Source organism: Varanus komodoensis, unplaced genomic scaffold, assembly GCF_004798865.1.
Source record: "Varanus komodoensis strain SLA01 unplaced genomic scaffold, ASM479886v1 scaffold7_3, whole genome shotgun sequence".
Lineage (NCBI taxonomy): Eukaryota > Metazoa > Chordata > Lepidosauria > Squamata > Varanidae > Varanus > Varanus komodoensis.
Genome location: NW_025336480.1, coordinates 6,060,744 through 6,078,507, shown reverse-complemented (window position 1 = coordinate 6,078,507; position 17,764 = coordinate 6,060,744). Strand labels below are relative to the sequence as shown.

The 17,764-nt window shown below is 43.7% G+C and overlaps 1 protein-coding gene across 2 annotated transcripts in view; it reads right to left on the bottom strand.

Annotated features, from left to right (window-relative positions):
- The window catches only part of LARS1 (leucyl-tRNA synthetase 1), a 49,250-nt gene that overhangs the window by 11,503 nt on the left and 19,983 nt on the right, over window positions 1-17,764 (bottom strand). For both annotated transcript variants that reach the window (XR_006417023.1, XM_044454327.1), the window contains exons 15-28: window positions 15,884-15,961; window positions 13,116-13,201; window positions 12,843-12,908; window positions 12,673-12,755; window positions 12,372-12,510; window positions 9,436-9,648; window positions 7,784-7,841; window positions 7,073-7,136; window positions 6,237-6,420; window positions 5,886-5,976; window positions 4,446-4,586; window positions 4,146-4,286; window positions 3,835-3,945; window positions 1,102-1,212 (exon numbers count right to left, since the gene is read on the bottom strand). Coding sequence is in view for 1 of the 2 variants with exons in the window: in XM_044454327.1 (XP_044310262.1) it covers window positions 1,102-1,212; window positions 3,835-3,945; window positions 4,146-4,286; window positions 4,446-4,586; window positions 5,886-5,976; window positions 6,237-6,420; window positions 7,073-7,136; window positions 7,784-7,841; window positions 9,436-9,648; window positions 12,372-12,510; window positions 12,673-12,755; window positions 12,843-12,908; window positions 13,116-13,201; window positions 15,884-15,961 (1,566 nt within the window). In the remaining variant the exon portion in view is untranslated. The remainder of the gene's footprint in view (window positions 1-1,101; window positions 1,213-3,834; window positions 3,946-4,145; window positions 4,287-4,445; window positions 4,587-5,885; window positions 5,977-6,236; window positions 6,421-7,072; window positions 7,137-7,783; window positions 7,842-9,435; window positions 9,649-12,371; window positions 12,511-12,672; window positions 12,756-12,842; window positions 12,909-13,115; window positions 13,202-15,883; window positions 15,962-17,764) is intronic.

Sequence of the window (17,764 nt, the reverse complement as noted above, 5' to 3'; positions counted from 1 at the left end):
GCTCCCCTAAACAACCCCAGGCCTAGTGCTGGGATGGGAAATGCTCCTTGCTACAACTAAAGAAAAGAAACAACACTTTTCTGAGGTTCACAGCATATCACTGCCCTTTACAAAAGCACCAGCTTTATTGCACTCTTAACGAATGCAGTGCTTGATGATAACAGGCCAACATCAAAGTTACAACATCCTGAGACACATCTTCTCATTTTGTTCAGCATCCACAGCCCAGTGATATATACATCATGCATGTGTCAGCGTTACAGATTAATTATGGCTGAAGATGTATTAGCTGCAGCATACTGACATTATTCTAGTACTTTAGCTAATTCAGATCAGAGCGAGGATTCACCAGTGAGGGATTAAAAATAAGGTGAAGAGAAAATGGTCATGTTATAATTATTTGCTCCATTACAACAGAGGGCTTTCTGTGCTCTGTTGTGGCCTCAAGCAATGGAGAAGAATGGAAGTCCTCAATCTGTTGCCGGGAGGATGGGGGCTATTTCTACTGATAACGATGAAGCGGGCTTTCCAAGGAACCAGACTGAATAAAACAGTATGCCTAACAGAACTTTACTTCGATTCTGCAGTTATTAACTGCGCAGAGTCTTGTTGAATTTAAAGCACAGTCCTATTAGGAGGTCCACAACAGACGTGCAATTGGGAAATGGGTTAAAAAGTTAAGCGATAATGAGCGTTTAATGGAGGAAACAGACATATTGCAAGAAACTAGGCCTTGCACTCTTGGAGCAAATGGCATGAGTAGTTGCAGATGTGTGTTGTGGCTATTCAATACGGCTGTAAAACCTCCATGTGGCAGTGACCCAAAAAATTCCACTTTAAAGGTCACCTGAACTCTGCAGCTTTTCCCAGAAACCCTAATGATTACCTCACAAATACATACACAAATACATGACAGCAGCTGCCCACCAACTTTGAAGACATTTCCTATATTGAGGTTTTCTTGCACCTCTGTGTGCTGTTTTAACTGAAATAGTTGCATAATTTCTTGGGGTTCTTGTATGCATCAGAAGCAAGCATTTAAAGAGACGGGGCTGACAGAGGCTTTCCAATAGCTCGGAAATAAGTTGCACAAAGGCTGACCTTAATCATTGCAACAAAAGGCATAACCCTTTTCATGTATTTCTTCAGTTCTGGCAAGGAGCTGAGTTCACTGGCAATTATCTTGTTGTCTGGTAGCTGGCCTCCATTGGCCTATAACAAAAGTAAAGCACACATGAGACCCAATTATACTGCTACATGACAGTTTGAGAGGTTAGTGTAGGCATCTCTCACTTTAGCTTCTCCCAAATGGTGGTCAATTTGGTTTTGTAATTCTCAGGCCAAAATTTATCATCCTTATACTCCCTTTTACACTCATATTCATGTTCATGAAATCCATTCTGCCCCAAGAATTCTTCAAATTCCAATTCTCTTTAAATATCACTGCTTAGAAAGTTACTCTAATGAACAGAGAAGTATATACATAAAACCACATTTTAATTTGCAAAGCTCTTCTTCCTTTCTGTTTGGCTAATAACATGCTTTGCTGGCACAAAGATTGGTTCAGGCCTTCGCAAAGTCTAATGCACCTAGCTGAATGCAACTCAGCAGCTGTGGTTCACAAGGAACACCATTAACTTTCCGGTTCTTCTGGATTCCAGCACTACAGAAACAGGAAGAGGAGGGAAGCTGGTTTATTGAACACTTAGTAGCCCCTGATTCAAGGTGGCGGGCTGCGTCTGGTATGGTGGCTCGAAAAATGTGAAGGCCAGTGCTTGGAAATGGCGCAGGTCCCCTCTGAAGTGGGAAGACGCTTCTGTTTCAGGCACTTTTCCCTCCTATCTTCTCCACCACCTTACCAACCACCTGCCCTCCCTCCTCACCTGCCAGATATGTGGAGCTGTGCCAAAAACAGCCCAGCATTGGGGTGGTGTTGTGGCAAGCAAGTGAAAGGGAGACTTTGGTCAAATCTCCTCTGGGGCAGGGAACTCACCAGATGGCCTTGGGCCAGTTGCTGGCACTCCATCTAACCTACTTCACTGCACTAAAGGTAAAGGTTTCCCCTTGACGTTAAGTCCAGTCATGTCTGACTCTAGGGCAGGGGTCTCAAACTCGCGGCCCGCGGGCCAATTGCCAGGAGGGGCGGGGCACGGGGGAGGGGCCCTGCAGCTTTCAAAGCGCCGGTGGCGCCTGGGCTGGCCTCCGGGAGCCATGCGGGATGAGAGGCCCACCACCACCATGGTGGTGGAATACTTGATGTGGCCCAGTCTCACCCAGACTCTACTTCCAGCGGCCCCCAGGTAAGTTGAGTTTGAGACCCCTGCTCTAGGGGGTGGTGCGCATCTCTGTTTCCTAGACGACAGACAGTCTCCGTGGCCATGTGGCCGGCATGACTAAACACCGAACTGCATGGAACGCTGTTACCTTCCCACCAAAGTGGTACCTATTTATCTACTTGCATTTATATGCTTTTGAACTGCAAGGCTGGCAGGAGCTGGGACAGCAGTTTAAACCTCTATGCCACCTGCATCCCTCTCACTGCACTATTCGGAAACAACTGAATTGGGGAAGAATGACATGTGCCACCGAGAGCTCCTCTGAGGAAGGACTGGATTTTAAATACAGAATCTTACATAAGGAAGTTCCTGGGTTAAGGGGAGGGGATGTGACTCAGTGGCAGAGCTTTGCAGGTGGGAGGCCTCAGGTTTGATCCTTGGCATCTCCAGGAAGGACTGGGGAACTCTGTCCAAACCCTGGAGAGCCACTGCAATTCAGTCTCAGCAATACTGGGCTGGATGGACCAATGGACTGGCTCGGTGCAAGACAGCTTTCTGTGTTTATAAATGTAAGAACTAGTTAGTTTTCACTGCTTAATAAAATGGATGTCTTCAGAGTACCTGGGACTAGGCTTTGATCAGCTCAGATACTCTCCTTGTGAGATTCAACCTACTATTCAGCAAGCTTTAACTGTATCTTATTTGCATTTAACTTCCCTCAATACAAGTTCCAAAAAAAATGTTCTGTTCTGTTAGGAAGATCCAGATGCTCTCTCCCCACAAAATAGATTGATGGCAACAAACATCAAGTGGCCAAGATTCATTGTTTCCAATGAAAAGGAGATTAGCTTTACTTCAGTTAGAGAAGACTGCAAGTCCACAAAGGGACTGGGGGTACTTAGCTGTTTTACTTGAACTACGAATGCCATTGTTCCTGAGCCTTGCAACAGTTCGGGGACTACAACTATTAAGTTCAGATTTTTTTGCATTATGTTAATTATAAAACAGAAGAGCGCACTCCACACTTTTCCTACAGTGCCAAGGAATGATGACACTCAATGATCAGCACAATAAGCAGCTTGTACAATAATGATGTTGCGCTAGCCTGACCAAATCGGTATTTCTACAGTACGGTTGGTACAAAACTAAAGAGCTCACCAAGCCTTGAATGTGCAGATTAGTTATAAATCTTCATAACATCCATTTCCAAAGTGTTGCTCGGACTGAGATTATACAAGAAACTTAACCATGTGCTCAAAGGGGCATTAGTCCCAAACCCTGCAATACCTGTGCAATCTTACGGAAAGGAGAGGAAATACAAATTTTTCCTCTTAGAGTCAGTGGACTCAATGCCAAGTTAGTTTTACTGTCAATAAAGAAGAGCGGGAGTGCAGAAATCAAGCAATGAGACAGAGAATAAAATGAAATAGGGGTTCTTCTTTGCTGTTACCTGTGCTTGCTGTGTTGGGTTTAATACGGTTCTTAACTTGGTGAAAATCATTTTACAGGTCAGTCGATGGAACTTAACACAAAAGCACAAAAAAGGCAGGATGATCACCTGATAATGCCTGCGCAGGACAGACAACGTCGTGTGTTGCCACGGTGGGTAGGTCTTGGCCACGTAAATTGTACAGTGGGAGGGCTTCTGTGGTGCCTCTTTATTGCCCTTCTGGAAAACATTAAGGCGGGTCTTCCTTAGCAGAATACACGAATGCTCAGAGCAGCCTTTCCCAACCTGCTGCCTGCCAGATGGGTTGGACCGCAACTCCCAGCAACCCCCAATAGGGAGTATCCCCAGGCGGCTGGGAGGTGTTTGGGGGCACCAGGGTGGGGACGGTGTCCTAGAAGGATGGGGGGCACTGACACTACCTTTCCTCTTGCTGGTGCCATGTAGCTTTTGAGGCGCAGGCGGAGATCGTGGGCTACCTCAGTGAGGTACTGGGAAGAGCGGATCAGGATTTCATCGATGGGGCCGGGCACTGGCCAGGAGGCTTTCATGATGGAGTCCATCTTTCAGTTGCAGTTAAAAACAAATGCTGGCATTAGGGAGAAGAAATGCTTGGCATCACCACCCCCTGCTCGCCCGAGGGCCCTGCAACACACAAGTCCTGCCTCCATACGCACACACGCATACACACAGACATCTCACAGGTAAATAAACAGCCGTACCTTGCCCAGCAGGGTCCAAATATGCTCACAGACATGGGGGCAGATAGGAGCTAACAAGAGGGTCTGAGTTTCAATAAACCGGAGCACCAGGTCCCTGTGCACGCCTTCTATCGCGAGTTCACGGTACTTGTCTTTTGCTGCCTGAAAGAGAGCCGGCACAGCACCATTAAAACACCCTGTCACAGAAAAGCACCACACAGAAGACCATTTCCTTCCTCTAATTTGTCCTTAAAATATAAACTACTTATAATCCTATAGTGGATTATTAAAGGGGCCATATTTTTTATTTAAAGAAAAACACAAATGCAACAGCTGGGATTAGGACCAAATGAAATTCTGCCAGTTGGACATTATATAGCTTTACATTATTATAGCTCTTAAAAGAGACATCTATCGGCACAGGCATAAAAGTCAAGGATAACTGTAACTGTAGATTAGGCACTAACACTCTGAATGGCCCACATAAAAAGCTATCATTAAGTAGTAAGGAAAAAAGAGGCAATAAATATGATCTATTATTATGCACATAGTTTAGCCAGCCGAACCACACTCCTGGAAGTCAGTCCTGTAAAAGGAGTGAGAGCAATTCGTTACTAAGCAAAGCAACATGCCGAGCAGATAGGCTGAAGAGTTACCGACACGTTACAGACTTTGGTGAAAAACAGGCTGCTTTTTAATGGAAGCTGGAATAGATTTCTCGATCCGTCTAGCCTTGATGAGAATTTGCTTTGTTAAAAGAGAGAGAAAGGAAACCCTCTTTGGCTTTCATTATCAGCTCTCCTTCTTTACAGCCTGGTAATGCTGCAACTCTCTGTTGGCCAAAGTGGAAACTCTGTCATGTGGAAGCACACGACCGAAACACAGACCACGGACTGCAAGGGTACTGCTTTGTTTATACTTCTCCTTTTGCACGAAGCTAAATTTGTGCTCTGTGATTCAGCAAAAGCAGAGAGGCCATTGTGCAAGGGGACGTAATTCAGTGGCAAAGTATCTGTAAAGTGCAGGCTCAATCTGCAGTTTCCCTTCCATTCAGGGGTCTCAAGGAGCACAGCTGAGTAAGACTCTCTTCCTCTTCTGACAAGGTACATGTTTTTAGACCATCAGCCTACCTCAAGACGTTTTCTTAACAGGTGGGCAGGTTGACTGACAGATGGCCTGATCATATAAGACATTTCCCAATCACTCCATTTTATCCATCCATCCATCCATCCTTCCTCCCACCCACATCCTAGGTGATAGAAGTACAACAGAAAGAACAAGGCAGAGGAATAGTGGTCTTACTCAGCAGAAAGAACAAGGCATGATTATTTTGGTTTTATCTTCTAGTTTAATACTGGTATTTTTATTGCACATTTTAAAATTTGTGGTAAACTGCCTTGACATCCTTTGGGCTAGAACAAAAATGTCAAGGGCCTGTACTCTGGAGAGTTTGCAGCCTACCTGAAATTCAAAGAAGCCGGTTTTAAGAGCCTCTTTAAACATCATCTTCTCATAGTTTTGATCTGTTTTCAAAATGCCTGCATTTACTTCACTGGGGGGGGGGGGTTGGGTAGAAAGAGGAAGAGAACAAGAGAAAGCAAGAGTTAGACTGGATAAAGAAGTATTTTTATTAATTTAAAACATTTTTACTCTATCTGTATTCAAAATGGATCTCAAAACAGCTGACAAGTACCAGGATGCAAGCTCCTGTAATGTAACAAGACTGTGTAAAACTGTCCCAAGAAAGAAAGTAAAAAAGATCACATATGGTGTGTGTTTTAAACCCAGAAACACAGCACTTCATTCTGGTACCTGGCAAAGACCCTGTCATTGAAGGTGGTTGCGGGCCCACTCCTCAAACTGTCCCAGCTGGCAAGCATTTCTTTCACCCATTCCACCCATGTGTACAGGCGGAGGATGCCAGCATCTGCCATGGCTTCCACAAAGTTTGCATCTTCTACAGTGTCACCTGCATCAGCTAATGCCAGTCGCATGCCTAGAAGAGAAACTGGATTTAGGGGCTTGAATCGAATCCTCTCTCTTGCTCTCGCTTGCATGCACACACACACATTTTTAGCACATTTCTGGATCTCAATTAGAAAAGTAATTGGGAATCAGGTATTTGTGAGTGTGTGTTTATATACAAAAGAACCACAAGGCCTGAATCCCAACTGCTTCTCTAATTGAGATCTGGAGACATGATAAAATCATTCATATTTCTGATGCACAAGTACATGCATTGCTAAAAATCCCCCCTCCACCCCCAGCCACCAAAGCACAGCAACACTTCAGAAACCAAGTAGGCGATAGGAGGAAAACATTAGAATTGCTAATGGGATAAAATTGCTGGATCACAGCACAGCAGGATGATTTTTGGTGTGAAAGGGTACAGAGCAAGTTAAAAGCGACAGCAGGGAGGCACAGTGTAGTGCTAGCCCCCCTGCTTCAGAAGGGTGGCCTCTCCTTATGCAGTCCCAACAGGCTGATCTTTGCCACAGATAAGGAAAACTGTTGATTATTCAGATACACATTTATGTCCTCCATTCCAAAACATAACATTAAGTCAGTTATTATGGAAATGGTAGCAGTAAAATCAAGCCAATAATTAAGCAGAATTTTTCACATTTCATCCTCCTATGCTTTCCTACCATCAGCAGAAAACTTCTCCACAGCCTCATGCAAAGTGAGAAAGTTGCCTGTAGATTTAGACATCTGCGGTAAGGGAAGATTAAAAGAGAGGCATATGAACCAACTTAAAATATGGCAAACCCTGAGAACCATAATAAATCAACTCCTCTAGAAATGAATAAATTTAAAAGGCCACTGCTTGATTTATTATAACAATACCAGCGTTGTGGCTTGATTCTATATGGGTGAACATCCAATGTATACCAAATGCAAGAGAAGGCGAAAACAAACATGGAATAAGTTGTCTCTGGGTCTTACCTACACTACCAAGGCAAAAGATTTCTATGGTTAAGATCTAAAAGTGAGATCTACTTGAACTTGAGGTAAAAAAATCTTCAATATTAGTGATCCTAGAAAATGTAATTCAATAACTACCTGCCTGTTAAAAGTCCTGCAAATATTTCTGTTGACCGTGCAAGAACAGACAAAGCTTTGGGATAAACAGAGGTTTTAATAAATTCAGGGGAAATGACAGGAAATATATATTCTTAGACACTGCAGCATTTGATACTCACATAGGAAAGCAAGCAGATATCTGTTGAATAAATGTACTGGAAACAACATGCACTAGAAAGTCAGACAATTATAAGATTTCTGGAACTGGAACAGATGCTTTCCTGACAGTCCTGACTATCATAAATGTATAATATAGACTACACAAGATGGTATACCTTCTCTGAATTCAGGAGAAGATGTCCATTTGCCCTCACAGCTACAGGCCATTTTTCTCTGCATGCAAAGGTCAAACAAGAAAAAGAAAAGGTTCTTTATCAGTTCCCTTTAAATCAAACATTTAATGTTTCGTTAGATGCAAGCAAAAGGTCTGCTCACAAAAGCCACCATGTGAGTGACTGAACTTCCCAAGATAATAAGGGATGCAGCGTAAGTATATGGCTTAACAAGAGCAGTTTTGCTGAAACTTGAACTCAAAGCACTGATAATGTATGGGTGTTCAGATACACTTATACTGTGTCACACTCAGGGTATCACTGAAGCCTTGCAAAGCATCTCATTATTTCAATAGTGCTTGTGCAAGCAGATGTTCCCATAAGAACGGCTATTCGGTTTCCAGTTCGTCCTGAAAGTGCCTGAACTGTTACAGCAAGAATGCCTGCTTGTAATAGCTGTTTCCTGGCTAGGACAAACTTGCCTCCATCCCTTGAAAATAGTGTAGCAGGAGCCAAGTAAAGCAGGAGGGGAACATGGCACTGTTATCCTTGCTAGCCCTTCCATCAGAGAGGGAGAAGCAAAATATTCTCACTCTCACTTGCTGCAGAAGGATGCAGTTAGATGGCTGCCACTGGATCAGAGTAAGCACTTTGGGAGAGACACAGTTACAGGTTGGGGAGAGGGTGGCTCCATCTCCCACTTTCTGGAGTTGCAGAGCTTTTGCCTGGCCAAGCAACCTGGCTGAATTGGCACCAGCTATCACAACCTGGTGCATGTGGGGAGCGGGCAAAGCAGGGACCACTGGTGTGCTTTCTAGGGTATCATACCAGAAACTCAGATCAGATTTTCAAGGATCACCAGATGCAGGGCACTGGGGTAGGAATTCCGCAGCACTTGGCAAGCTCCATGGCTGCCATCGCAGGACTTACTGGGACGTGGGCAAGCAAGAACAACAGGCCTTTCTCAGCACACCTTTAAGGCTAACGGAAAGCACAGCGCGACACATGCTACTGCCTTTAGCACGAAAACTGGATGAGTTCATGCCAATCAGCAGAGCAGGAGAAGGTGACTTCCCTCGCTTCATTCAACTGCCCATTGAGCGTGGGATTGAAAGGGAGAACAGCCAAGCGGGGACTTCACATGGGAGGCAACCTTAGGGCCAGGCCAACCCCAGCCCCCTCGCTGTCCCAACAGCCAGCCCCGGTCCATTTCCCCCAGTGCCAACAGTTTAGTGGTGTCTTGACTTCTGCCTATCTCCCCACTTTCTAAGATGTTGAAATGCCTCCCCTAAAGGCTTAGTTTGTGGGCAGAAAGTGTCTTAAGAGAAAGCATGCTGGTATGTTGGACTTCATGGCCCCACCACTTTTGCCTTCAGTCCCACCCACCACTAGGCTGTCTCCAAACACGAATTTGGCCTTCAGAAAGACTGAAAGAGGTTCCCTGCATGTCAGCTATTTGGCATTCATTTAATCGCAAGATGATCTCTCATGACACTACTCCAGTATTTATTAGCAATTTATGTTTCACATTATCCTGACTATTTAGTTTTCTGTTGAACGTAACAGGTTTTCCACAGAAACGCTGGTATGATTTGCATAAAAGGAGCTGAGAAGGCACATTTTGAAATGGCTTCATATTATTACGTCAGACTGACCTTTGATCTGGCCACATGGCCACATGGTTATAAATGTAGTATGACAGGTGATTTGGAACAAGGTCCTTGCCAGAAGCACGGAGATCCACAGGATACCAACATTCAAACTCCTGCTTTAGTCGATTCAATGTTTCCCTGGGGATTTTTGTTGTAGGGAATGGAGCTGTCTTAAAGAAGATGTAGTCCCACACCTCTTTGGACATCTGGTTTGCCCTGTTTATATTAGGAAATAAAGGAAAGAGGCAATAATGAAATTTCATCTTTAACATTTTGAAACTGTTGACTAAGCGTACACTGTGTATGCTCTGCATTTCATCTGACTGTGTTACTCAATTTCAAATAGCATCAGATATGCCTGTGTTTCATGCACTACCATGACAGCAAATAATTTCCCCTTGCTTTTCAAACTTATTATTTATTTCATTTGTATACCACCCAACAGTTTAAGTGGTTTACAAGGGTTCATAAAGTAGACAATACAATAAAACACCATGATTTATTTTCAAGTTAAAACACTAGCCTGGGATGTGTACTCTCCTCAAGCCATCATATATCCTAGGATGTCTTTAAATGCTTCAACACAGAAAGGATTGGTACCAGGCAGGACCCAGTGGAAAGATCACTCCACAGCTGGGGGCAGGCACCCCTGGGATTGAATGCTTCTCCTCTTGTCACTGCCTTCCAAACCTCCCTTGGATGTGGCACTCAGAGGAAAATGTTTTCATTTGGAAAGCAATAGTTCTGGGAGTCCAAAAATAGGGCAAAAGTTGTAACGCTGGTGGGGAGGTTATAACCATTTTTCATAATACTACACCCACTGATAAGTGTGTAAAGGACAGTGATAAGACAAGACAGACATGAAATAGACCCCAAATTAGACATTATCAAGGTAGAGAAGGAACTAGAACAATTATCAACAGATTAATCCTTGACTCCTCAAAATAAGATACACTTAAAGAACATTTAATCTGGTGATTATTTATTTGGCTTTTCAAAATCCATTTGCATCCAGTCAACATTAGCTACTGGGAATGCTAAAAACGAGCAGTGACACAGTGCACCCTGCAGGCCAGGTTGTGCCCAAGGAGGACCCGGAGCCTCCCTGCAATGGCTCCATTTGCAACCTGCTCTGCCGCCTGATTGGTCCCTACATCAAGATCTGCCTTCAGCATTCACATATACAGGGATCTTCTGTTGCCATTGCAGACACCCTTGTTTTCGTGTTCTTGAACAGTCACCTCTAGCAGCAGCTTGGCCGGCACAAATAGCAAGCGCAACTTAAGCAGGAAGAACACACAGTGGCACATTTCACACAATTCAAAGCAATCATCCACATCCTGCACTGTGCGATGACCTATAAAGAGTTCCTTGACTTCAGCTACAAACAAATTCTGATATCTCACTGGAGTTTTATTTATGCATTTATCTTATTATGTGTATATCCAACCTTTCTCTGCAAGGATTCAAGGCATTTGAATTAACATCCATTCATTTTTTTTTTCATTTTCCTTTATGAATACATTTGATACATTCAACACAAGTTAGCAATTCACATTAAGGGCCAAAGGAGATGGTAATTTCAACATGTGTTCAGTAGCTACATCACTTTGGGGTAGGCACATGACCCCCAAGCAAGATTAGAACCCAGCTGTAGGAGATAGAATTTTAGATCCCGTGCACCCACCCCAGAGTAAAAACAATAAAAAACGCATTACTGCTGGACACATTTGAAGTAACGTCGCCTTTGGCACAAGGACCTCTTCAATAGCTGCAGTATTTGACTAGAGGAAAAAAAGCAGCAGCAAAGAGCACTGTTCTAGCCAAGTTAAATTCTACTCATCTCAGTCTGCTGTTATTTTTTCAGATAAAGGGAGTGGGGGGAGGGAGAGATAAAGAACTACTAGGCAGTCTAAGTAAGGCTCATCAGGCACACCATGACTGTCTTCAAAAACCAGGAAAAAATAGCTGTAATCTGAACCAATCTTCTTCGCTTCCCTTTTCCATCAGCTTTAAAACTTAAAGCAGAGGCGAGAATGCTGGTAAAATCTCCATTTCTAAAGCATTCACCCTCTGGCTTCGCTCAAAGCAGGCGTGCTCCACATTCATTTGGTCGACTCTCAAAATTTCAGAAGGCAATGGAACACAGCAGTAAGGGGCAGATATTAAAGGGGTACTTTCCAGGACCAACACACCCAGCTCATTAAATTCTATAGCAAACCAAGATGACGGGGAGATTGTAAGGCAATTAGATCAGGTTATGGTTTACCAGCCTTCCCTAACCTAGCCTACTTCAACTCCCATCAGCCATCAGCTAATAGCCAGGAAGGATGAGCAAGACTATTATCATGACTCAGAAGGAAAACCTTACCACCCACTTTCTCAGCCACAATGTCTAGCCTTCAGTTTGAGAGCTGAAGTACTGCAGGAAGCCCAAAGCTGGGCTTCTTCTAACATGAAAAGGGCTTTGAAAAGAGAGTTGTCGTCTAAAAGGCTCTATAATAGCTTTCAAGTATGGAGACATAAATAGCTTCTAAATGTATAATGTGAACTACATAAAGAAGTTAATAGGATAGTGGATCCTATTTATTTATATCAGACAGTCAGTGAAAAAGATTAGCCATCTGCCTCTCGCCTCAGTTACTTTTGTCATTCCCCGGAGAAAATGAAGCAATATTTTAAAAATAGCTGTACAGGGTGGAGGAGGCTAGTTCTGATGACCATTGTTTCCAACTCTGCTTAGATTTCCAGGTGCTCTATGGACATTGCATTTGTGCAAATCCAGTATCTATCAGATTCCTGCTGCAGTGCGAAGTGAACCTATGCAAAGTGTGTGGGGCAGGGGGCTCATTTTCCTTAATTTCACTTGGTAAAGCACAAAGCTGGTTCCCTGAAAGAAAACATGCACACCCCCCTCCTTACCACCCCTCCCTTCTCACCTAATGCCTGAAGGAGACTCTCCTTGTCCATGGAGATTACCCTGTTGCAGGAGATGAGCAACTGTGTAGAAGGCCATGTAGATAGTAGAATCAGAGAGAGATTCTATCAACCAGTGCTCATCCCAAGGCAAACGAGTACCTACAAGATGACAAAATATGTTCATTTCAAATGAGCGTTCTTAAATCCTAGACTGCATATGCTGCCTCACTATGCATCAGATATTTAAAAAAAAATTAAGAGGGTCTTATACCTAAGCTGCGTTTCTAGTGAAGTAACAGGGAAGTTTGAGCCTCCTCCTACCTAATCCATAGGTCCTTGAACAGGCATGTTCCTGTAGCCAGCTCAGAGTAGCTTCAAAATTTCTTCTTGTCTCTTCACAAAATCTGGGAAAAGAAGAGCATGCATCTTTGCATTGTCTCCTGGCTCTTTGTTAACCCACACATTCCCTGCCCCTATATGCCATAACTCACGTCTCAAGCCTTTTCAGGCAGTCATAAGCCTGCTGCTTCCAGTTCTCCTCACCGTAGTCCAAATACCTAAAACCAGGAGGGGAAAGTTATAGCATGGTGCAGCTTCCCTCAGCCTTCAGATGCAATGAACTACAACCCCCAGTATCCCCAGCCACCATGTCTTGGGGAAGACATTAGACTTGTAGCTCTGAGGGTCATCTGGATGAGAAGGCTGCAATGACAGGGTGGGGTACGCATGTGACAAATTTAACTGCGTCTTTAATTCCAACTCACCATTGATCACAAAGAGCCACCACGCACTCATCAGCCGATCTGGATATCACTTGTTTCTCTGGCTCCATATAAATCATTGCTTCGCCCTGTATTATAATAATAAAAGGGCAGAATTAAAATGCTGTAACAAGAAAAATGAATCTCATGCAATAAAAAACTGGCAAAGTTCCTGGACATTTTACTAATAACCTGCTCAATAACCTGTGACTTTAGGAACTGTAGGAGGGCATCCCAGGTCCATGGGATGCTTTTGCATCTCCCCCTCCAGGGAGGGGTCTGCCTCTTGGGGTGGGGAGAAATCTGACCTCTCTAATCTCCTCTCTGTAAGGCTGGGGAAGGCCCTCAGCTAGTCCTTCCCTAACATTGTGGGGGTGTTCTGGAAGATGCTAAAGCATTTTATAGGAATAAACTATCCAATTGCTTTAAATCCAGCCCTCTCTCCGTTGTAAAAAAGCTTCTTACTAATGCCTGCATTCTCATTACATGTTTCATGTATATTTTGTGGAGTGTAATTTTGTACAACATGGATTGCCCAAATTGAATGCTGCAGTGAACTAAGATAATACAAACAATACCACAAAATTGTCCAGAAAATCTTGAAGATCCACAGCACCAAGCAATCAAAGCAGAATGCGCATAAGCCCCTTTCCCAGGGACCATGGGACCGAATTTGAAGCTGTGAGACCCCTGCCCAGCTCCACCCGGCAAGCTATTTCACAATTTAGGGGAGACCATGGAATTCCTCCAGGTAGCTGACAATAATCCTGTAAAAACAGGCTGCTGGTTATTCCCAGAGGACCATGGAGTGCAGTGGAATTTATATGAGAGCCAGTGTTGTTGTAGTTGAGACTGAGCCTGGGACTCAGGAGATCTGGTTTCTAGTTCCCACTCAACCATGGAGCTCATTGGGTGATTGCCTTAGATTGTTTAGCTGTAGCCTCAGATTTAGAAGAGTCTTAAGATTCTGGACCTCTTTCCCCATGTAGTGCCAAATGAGGAATCCTAGGAGGAGCCTTCCTGTCTTCTTTACAAGTGCTTCTGCCCTTATTCAGATATAATTGATGGGTTAAGCTTACTGCTTAGAATTTTATGCACATGCACACACGAGAGAGTCTCAAAACTAAATGGTGGGGAACTCAGGCTACCAGCTTTAGTAGATGAGGTTAGCTCTGCAGAATTTAGAACAGCCTTTCCCAATGTGATAAGATCCAGTCATGTTGAACGCAACTCCCATCAGTCCCAGCTTGGCTGGGAAAGGCTGAATTAAAAACATCTCTGTCTTTCCCAGACAGTCAAGACTCACTGCCTCACTCCTTAATATGTACTGTCATCAGCTGGTCAGATGCAGAACTGCACAGAGTATCAACATCTCGAGAAGTCGCCTGGTTTGGCAGCAAAAGAAAGCAAGTCAAGGAAAGGATGCCAGACTGGGGGGCCAGGCTAGCTTGCTGTGTCCCTGTGCATTTACCCATGAGATGGAGGGTTCTGGCTCCTTATTCTGGTTCTGTTGCTGTTCCAGGACCAAGTTGCCTTGATGTCTTCAAGAGCCAATATGTATAAGTTCCAAAGAAGCTCTCTGATCTCGTTCCACATGAATTAGCACATTGTGGGTACTCACAGCAGGAAATGCTGGAACAGCTGGAGCAGTCTGCCCTTTGTTTCTATCAATGCAGGCATGTTGCTTTGATTACTGATCGGCCTTTCTGTATGTAAGTTTGGAGACTATTCTATTGCCCACTGGAACCGTGAACGCAGCAGGAGGCAAAGCGACAGCAAGGAGGAATGAAGGGGAAGTATTTTGTTTCGGAGCTTGCAAAGAGAGAATGCTTGGAACAAGGGTAAGGCTTGTAGCCGGAAGCAGCCTAATCAGAGAAATACTGGGTTTTGTCCTGGACAAAAGCAAGGAAAGAACTGGAGAGAAGTTCCACAGCACCAGTTCTGAGGCACTAAAATCTAGGAACCAGGTGTACAACCCCTGGTCCAAATCCTGTCCTCCCTTATGCGTGGCTCCTCACAGGGCTAGCTACCTCTCCAGCCCTTCACAATTGACCCCCATTCTTTTCTCACTGCTGCCACCAATCAAGAAATAGCACCTCAGCCAGGATACACCTGCTATGCCTGCACACACAGCCCGTCCCCAAGCCAGGACACACAAGGTCCTTTGGGGTGAGATGGTTTTGGCACCCTTGATCGAGGTCACCAAGCCCCTGCCTTTTTGGGGCAGCACTTCCCTCACAGCCAAAGGCCTCCTCTGCACCAGACCAAGCAGTCAGTACTTCAGCTACCCTCTTGTGAATGAAATGCCTAAATCAGCTAGATTAACTCTCGTGCAGTATGATAAGTAGAATTCAACTTATGGAAACAGCAATGGTCTTTCCTTCTCCAAACTTCATGAACTAAAACCTTACAGCAGCTGGTCATTTTCAGGGGTACCACATGCCCCTCTTCTGCAGTATGCCCAAATCAGGGCCTTTTAGGGTTGTAAAGCTTGCCTTTAGCAAACAGGTAAGGGATTAGCTCACAAAGAGTAAGCTCTGCCACACAGGAAGCACCATCCTAAATATGGACATTTTTCTGTTTGATTGGTCAAGTGTAATAATTTATCTTCACCACCAAACCAAAGCAACTGGGGTTAAGCCTACTTTGTTTCATGTGGCTATGATTCTGTTCCAAGAAATCAAGCAGTGATTTGTAGAAACAGGCCAGGAAAGATGTGATGTGGAAGCTGCTATATAATTGTTTTCAAAGCAATGCAAACCACTACCCACATTGTCTACCATCTTCTTCTGAATAAGCTTCTTGACCTCCTGCACCTTCTGACCCTTGAATCCATCCACAAGCATTATCTGAAAAGGGAGAATATTGCAGAGGTTACAATTTGTTTTAGATGTTTAGCACCCATGTGGAAAAACTGGTCTCTTTCCCTTTTCTTTCCAGACATTGTCTGCAACTCTCCAGAAACCCCCTAAAGGTACAATTCTGCATATGTTTAAACAGGGAAAATGTCCTACAGCTCCCAGCATTCCCCAGCCAGCCATACATAGAACTGGGCCCCCAAGTCCAATAACTGTAAATGAGTCAAAGGTTTTAATCCCAACAATATTACCTTCTGACCTCAAAAGACCCTGAATTCTTCACAGATTAAGTGGAGTTATTTTCAAAAGATGGGAAGACTGATAACCAGATTCTTGTGCTATAATGGAGAGGATAACTATGGGCTCAGCAGGGAAAGCTGGGTATTAGGAAGTCCCAAGGTAAGAAGAATATGGTGATTGAAAATGTGAATACGGTGAAGGTAGGACAACACAGAAATACTGAAAAGAATAGCTGAAGGGACAACTGAAGCACCTCATTGACGAATAAGCTATTTCAACTGATTTTAATATACCTGTGTGCAATTTTAGGCACACATGCATTGCATAAATGAACTGGCAAGCAAAAGAAACTTTTTGTGGCATGCTTTTAAATGTGAAGGGGATGTTGTAATTAGATGTCTGATGACAACAAGCAGATATTCTTTGAGGAGACATGCCTGTTTAAAGAAGCATGAAAAGAAGCTCAGTAATCCAAGATTAAATAACAATTATCTAGCATCTTCTGATACTAATGGAGTTCCAGTTGTTATCAGTGGAAAGGATGATAACAACTTTATTGTAGAAAATGGGAAGAATATAAATCATGCTCAGGCATGTTTGATTGGCAGAGAACATGCCTTGCATCTGAAACATATTTGGCCTCAATGTTGGCCTCTCCAGCTAAAAGATAATAGGCCCCATGTCTGGAAAAGACTTCCGTTTGAAAGCTAATGCTAGTAAAGGCAGACAGCTTTACCTCCAGAGGTGCCCATCTGCATACTAATGGAGCCTTCCCCTAACAGAAAGGCATTCATTTTTATACACCTTACTAGAGTATAATGCAAAAAAAGCTAACACTAAATGCACTTTTGTGAGCACAGAAATTACCACGAAGTTTACCTAGATAGCATCCATGGACATTTTGCTAACTATTTTGCACATGTCAGCATAGCAATTCTTGCATTTTTTTCCTCCCACTAACAGGTGCTTTGTTGTTTATCCAGATGGTCACTGTGCTCAGCAGAAGAGAGCATCTTACTTTTCAAAAATGTCTACATATGTAGACATGTGTACCCTAAAGTGGCATAAGCCAATTCAGAGGATTAGCACCAAGTTTCCAAGCCTAAGAACCCCCACCCAGTGGCTGAAAATGCTGCTGCTGCTTGGAGAGAAAAAATGTGAAAATACAGCCGCAAAAAGCTGCATTTTCTATTTTTAAAAGGCGCATAAGGAAAGCAGTGCCTTATCTGATACAAAACTGCACTCTGGAAACCTTGGGGGAATGCATTTTTCCACTGTTAAAGTGAAACTGTCAGGTCTTTGCTTGTTGCCTCACTGCCACCAAAACAAAAGAAGGTGCATCATTCCAGAGGTGCCTCTTGGACAAGATTTGCAATCAGTAAAATAAAGATGTGTATAGAAAATGAAGGCCAGACTGCTAGTGTCACCAGCCTGATGTTAGTACCATTTCTTTTCATCCCTACATCCAAAATTGATTGTATACATCTACCTGAGATGAAACATTTTCCTTCCAGTAAAAAGAAAAAAGTCTTCTCCTAAGACTCCAGTGAAAAC